The sequence below is a fragment of the Myotis lucifugus genome, unplaced genomic scaffold (assembly GCF_000147115.1).
Source record: "Myotis lucifugus unplaced genomic scaffold, Myoluc2.0 scaffold_322, whole genome shotgun sequence".
Lineage (NCBI taxonomy): Eukaryota > Metazoa > Chordata > Mammalia > Chiroptera > Vespertilionidae > Myotis > Myotis lucifugus.
This window is the reverse complement of record NW_005871370.1, coordinates 346,548-352,544: the sequence shown is the minus strand read 5'-3', so window position 1 is coordinate 352,544 and position 5,997 is coordinate 346,548. Positions and strand designations below refer to the sequence as shown.

The window sequence follows — 5,997 nt, the reverse complement described above, 5'->3', positions numbered from 1 at the left end:
GGGGGTGGGGGGGCGCCAGACCAAGCTGGGGTCCAGTCACTGTCATCGGGGTGAGCCTCTGGTGGTTACTGAAAATTCTTTGCTCCCATGTACTGCGGTCCCGCTGGGGGCACGCACAGGTTCTGACAACAGGTACCCTAACCCCTAGGCTGGGCCCTTGGTCAGTCGATGACCAAGTGCAGCTTCAGGAAAGGAGCTGTGTCACCTGCCTCTGCTGGAGGGAGGGGCGAGGGCAGGAAAAACTCTTTAGAAAAAAGACACTGGTCAAACTCAAAGTCCACCTGTCTGGTCATGAGTGCTTGCTCCAGTGACAGGAGAAGGGAGTGGAGTTTGAGGGGGGTGGGGGTCCCAAAAGAATGAACGTGTATGAACTATTCCACCCTCACCAATTTTCCTCACCTTTGGTTACTTCTTCAATTTTATGGATACAATTGCTCAATATTTTCTGGAGTCGCTGAACTTCTAGCAGTCTTCTGTGTTCACATAGGCTTTTGTGGTCACCTGTCCTGCCATGAGGCCGCAGTCCTGGGTCATGGGTGGGTGGCGAATTTGGCATGGTCAAACCTGACTGTCCTGCATGAGATGTGTATACGTATACTTTGGCACCTGAGCTGGAAATTTCTACTTTGGATGGCTGGTGGTTGCAATGAAAAGCTTCTTGATTCTTTAATTCCTTCCTTTCCACCCCAAGGTCCGATTTTTTATGCTTGGTGCATCCACATTTCGGAGAGATTTGGGATTGACTTGTGAGATGATGTTTTTTTACATGTTCTTCAAAGTGTCTTCGTTTCATATCTCTTTTGGCAAGGTGGACAGCGTAGCTAAGTCTCTCTTCTGATACAACAGAAAATGAAACAGAACTGCTTAGATCAGGACCATCTCCAAAATCCAAATCTTTACAGTGGTCCGACTCAGTGTGCGAGTGCTTCAGTTTTTCTATTTTAATTGCATGTGGGTAAGAATACCGGATTGCCAAGTTGCTTGAATGTGTAGGAACATTCTTATTAAACTGCAGCTGGTTCTTTAAAAAAAAATAAAAGTAAGCAGTCATCAGAAAAATAATATGTTGTATAGTTGGTATATGTCCACACCAAGTTTCTAAAATTTTACATTTATTAGTGCTAAGAGGTATTTTTATTTTGTGATGATAGAATCATCCGCTCTCTTACACCCTGAATCCATCACGTACCACCAGTTGCAGACTGGATAAACAAACTGGCACACTCCTGCTCTGGAATACTCAGTACTAAAAAGGAACAAACTGACACATGCAACACACAGATGAATCTTCAATACACTGCACCCAGTGAAAAAATTCTTCCACAAAAGAGTGCATAGCATAGGATTCCCTTTATATGAAGTTCTAAAACTGACCAAACAAACAGTGGTGGAAAAAAATCTGCATAGTGGTTGCCTCTGGAGGGAAGGGCGGGACTGACCAGGAAGGGGCATAAGAGAACCCTCTGGGTAGTGGACATGATCCGTATCCTGAAAGAGGCATGGGTCACACTGGTGTGCACATCTGTCAAACTCAGCAAATGTGAATGAATATATTCATTTCAGATGTAAAATTTACATGAAAAGAAAAAATGGTGAAGAATGAATTCTAGTACTAGGTATGATATGCACGCTGAATTAGTTAGGGTACCGGTGTCTGAAATTTACTTGGACATGTCAAACAATAAGTTGGGTTAATGAATGGATCCTAGAGGGATGGACTGAAGGAAAGATATGCAATTGAAAAGTACAGTGAAATAGTAATGGAATCTTGATGTTCACTGTGAAATTCAACTTTGCTGTATATTTGAAGATTTCTATAACACAACGTTAGAAGTAAAAACATTTTGGGTACAACTGGGTGAAGTTCAATAAAGACTGGTTATTAGGTAATTTTAGGAAATTTTTTTTGTCAGTTTCTTAGGTTTGATAATGGTATCATGGTTAAGTAGAAGAGTTTATTTTTAGGATCAGTATTCTAAAATATTTAGAAGCAAAATGTCATATCTGCAACCTACTCTGAAGTGGTTCTGCAACCATTTTAGAGATGGTGAGACAGAAAAACAGGTAGGACAAATTGTTACAACTGTTGACGCTAGAAGGATTAAAAAGGTGTTCTTGCCCTTTTCTTTCAGCTTTTCTGCTTGAAATGTTTCATAATAAAAATATGAAGGGGGAAGAAAACCACAACTACCTGGGTCTGAAGTCTCCAAGGGTCACTCCTCCCATCTAGTTGGACACTAGACGCGTGATTAACACAAGTTGAAGCTGGTCTGCCTGGTCCCATCATGTCAGATAGTGCAGAACAATAGTGAGAGCCTAGTTATCAGCCAACAGTTCTTCCCCAAACCATTGCCTAAAATAAAAGAAAGCTACTTTCAGACCAAGAGTCTTCAAAGGGAAAGAGTAAGTGAAACACAGCATCATGCTCTTATAACAATGTTCTAGTAGCCCATAGCAACCTCATACTAGAGAGCCAATGACATATGAGGATAGGTATATGATAGCTACTTCCATTTACAAAAGCATTGAAATTAGACTTCCCAAGAGAATAGGGAGACACTACTTGAATGACAATCTATTGAGCCCTTTTCATTCCAAATTTCAAATCTCAAGGGTCTCTAGTAAGGTATTACTACAAACAGAGCTCCGCTATGGTCAACAAGCACTTCCCAGCAGGGCATTTTATGGACACATGTTCTACATTAATAAATCCCAACCACTAGTCAGAAAGTAGTCCTGCTTGCTCTATGAGGTGGCTCAAAAGGACACAATTGAACGACTCTAAGTAAACCTCAGGGTCAGAATATCTAGATTTATGCCAGGATCTGCCATTAACCACTGAATGACCTCTCCACACCTTCCATTTCCCCATCTCCCCCCTCTACGCACACACAGCGGAGATAAAAGATACGGAAGTGTTAAGCTGTTATGGGCTCTACTCATTATCACTGCCTCTGCCTATTCTGAAGGCCTCCTTATGGACACGGCATTATCCCTGCACGCGTCACGTGCTTGTTACACACTTGTCTCACGTTGTTATTTACCTATTTCACAGGTATATGTCTCATCTTCCCAGCTAGACAAGGTTCCTTGAGGGGAAGGGCCTTGTCTTGCTCTTCTCTGATATTTCCCACAATACAGTGCTTTGAGCATAGTAGACAATTTAACTCATTTGTTGAATTAAGCTGATTTTCCATGAACTGACTCGTGTTAAATGGAGAATTTGTTCTCTCAAAGAATCCCATGGTAAATCAACTGGGAAATGCAGGTTTTAAAAAAAAATCCCTAATTTAAGCTTCTGAATAAACCCAACATCTGTAGACTGGATTTGCTTAAAGACAGATACATCTGAAGGAACATAAAGGCAGCTGTCCAAGATTCCTTATTTCTAAGGCTGTAGAGACAAGATAAAAACAAAGATGGGAGGAGGTACATGGGCCTGGCAATCCCAACTGGCTTGGTATCACCAGTTCAGGGGCTGGAGCCGCACAATGAAGGAGTCTGCAGAATTGGGGGCCAGGGTGACTGCAACTTTTATGTGGTCAACACCTTCCCCCGGGCTGCATAAGGCCTAATGATCCTTTCTCTACAGGAATAAACTAGGTGATGCCCAGTTCCCCGATACCCCGAGTGATGCCAAACACACACACACACACACACACACACACACACACACCCAAACTGTTCCCCTGTACAAAGTCCTGGGACACCTTTCTCCTTGCAATCTGTCCCTTTCCAATTGCTCCAGGAAACCTCCCAATTCGTTACCCCACATACCGTGGGACTTCTCCACACAATATCCCCCCTCCCCCATCCTGAGACACCTCTACATCCTGTGCCTTCATCCACAACCCAGGACAAATCTCTCCAACAGTGTTCCCTCCCAGAGTCCCAGGACCCCTCAACTTGTGCCCTACTCTTACTACAGGAATGCCCCCCTCCATCTGTCCTCCCCCACACAATTTTCTCCCAAATTGTCCCCCCTCACTCTCATTCCAGACACTCCTCCAGCCTGTCTGCTCCCTCTCCGCTGTGGGTGATCTCTGAAACGGCCAATGCCCATTTCCTCCCTTGAAACTGAGGACACTGCCACAGCTTCATTCACGCCCCCAGTCGCTCCTGTCCCTGACACTCCTGGCACATTCTCCCAGTCGGTTCCTTCCCCCACAGACCCTGGGCAGCTCCAGGACCTGGTCCCGCACCCATGGGTGTAAGACACCCCCGCTGCCTGGCTCCTCCCTGCCAGCCCCAGGATACTCCCACCTCCCGTCTCCGCCCCTGAAGCCCCCGGCCCCCTTGCAGACTGTCTCGTCACCACGGTGAGGCCTGAGCCAGCAGCAGTGGTTTCTTCTCCTGTAGACCCAGACACCCACACCGCAGCAGGCACGTGCCCCGCCATGGGAACTCCTACACCTGCAAGCACCCCCAAAGACAGAGGTACCCTCACAGCCTCGGGGACTACTGTAGTGGGTCTCCGCCACAGGCCTGGCACACCTTCAGAGCCCGTCTCCCTGCCCACAGGTCCCGAAGCCCGGGCAGCGGTGGGCCCCTCCGTCGCCAGTCTCCTTCCCCATGCACCAGCGACATCCCCAGCACTAGCGTCACCCACCACCAGCCCAGGAGCGCCAGCCATGGCGACTCTGGCAGCCACGGGCATCTCCGCCGTCTGTCTTCTTCCCGATGAGCCCAAGAGATCCCCAGAGAGTGTCTCCTCTACAGGCCCAGGCAACCCCACAGGCACAGGTACCCCCGCAGGCTGTCTCCTCCCTGGCAAGTGTGAGAAGCCCCCAGAGCCGGTCTCCACCCCCAGAGGACAAGGCACCCGGGGAGCAGCGGGCACCTCCACAGCCACAGGAACCCTGGCACTCTGCCTCCTTCCCCAAGATCTGGGGACACCCCCAGAGCTAGTCTCTTCCCCGACAAGCCCAGGTACCTCGGGAGCTACAGCAACCTTGTCAGTCACCGGAAGCCCGGGCACCGGCCTCCTTCCCCATAACCTTGGGAAAGCCGCAGACCCCGCATTCTCTCTCACAGCCACCAGCTCCTCAGAAGCCACAGGAACCCCGGCAGCCAGGGGCGTTCCGGTAGTGGGAACGCTTTCCCACGGGTTCGAGACCCCTCTAGAGCTGACTTCCGGACATGCAGGGCCTGACACCCACACAGCGGCAGGCACCCTCCCAGAGCCAGGCGCACCCACAGCTGCGGGGACCCCCGCGGGGGCGCACCTGTGCTTGGCCATGCCTGATGCCTCGGGCACCCCCACCGCCTCAGACACGCCCACGGCCTGTCTCCTCCTGCACAGACAGGCAACATCCCTGTAGCCAGCCTCCTGGTCCACGGACCCAGGGACCCCTAACGCTGTCGGAACCAGAGCCTCCTGCTCCCCCACCGCCTGCCTCCTCTCCCACAGACTCGGGACATCCTCACAGCACGTCTCCTCCCCAACCACCCCTGGCACTGCCTCAGCCAGAGGCACCCCCAGAGCCTGCTGCCTGGCCCACAGGCCTGGGATGCCACCGTAATGTGTCTGCTCTCCTATGGCTCCTGGCACCACCCCAGCCTGGGACACCCCCACAGGCTGGGCTGGTCCCCACAGACCTGGCACACTCCCACCGCCTGCCTCCTGCCCCAAAGCCCGAGGTGTGCCCATGGCCTGTCCTACCCGCCAGAGGCGGGGTGCGGCCCCCCGGGGCCTGCCTCCTGCTCCTCGGACCCAGACCACCTCCCGCGGGTCTGGGCTACTTCCCATGGCCCTGGGTCACCTGCAGAGCCCGTCTCTGCCCACACAGCCTGTCCCCTCTCCCTGAACCCTGGGTCGCCGCCGCATCTAGCTTCCTCTTCCACAGCACAAGGCACCCCTACAGGCTGCCTGGAGACCCACAGGTCAGGGGACACCCCCCAGGGCCTACCTCCTCCAGGGCTCCTCCCCCTCTGCCACATGCCTGGGGCACCCACCGAGGGCGTCTCCTCTGCAGCTCTGGGTACCTCCACAGCCTG

General features: G+C 51.1%; 1 protein-coding gene across 3 annotated transcripts in view; it reads right to left on the bottom strand.

Annotated features, from left to right (window-relative positions):
• Positions 1-5,997, bottom strand: part of KIAA0753 (KIAA0753 ortholog) — a 58,920-nt gene that overhangs the window by 51,329 nt on the left and 1,594 nt on the right. For 2 of the 3 annotated variants that reach the window (XM_006100665.3, XM_023764211.1), the window contains exons 1-3: positions 3,045-4,234; positions 2,192-2,353; positions 400-1,021 (exon numbers count right to left, since the gene is read on the bottom strand). In XM_006100665.3, coding sequence (XP_006100727.1) covers positions 400-1,021; positions 2,192-2,287 — 718 coding nt within the window. In that variant the 5' untranslated portion in view covers positions 2,288-2,353; positions 3,045-4,234. Of the gene's footprint in view, positions 1-399; positions 1,022-2,191; positions 2,354-3,044; positions 4,235-5,997 lie in introns of those variants that run through there. The other variant, XM_006100666.3, reaches the window with a different exon arrangement.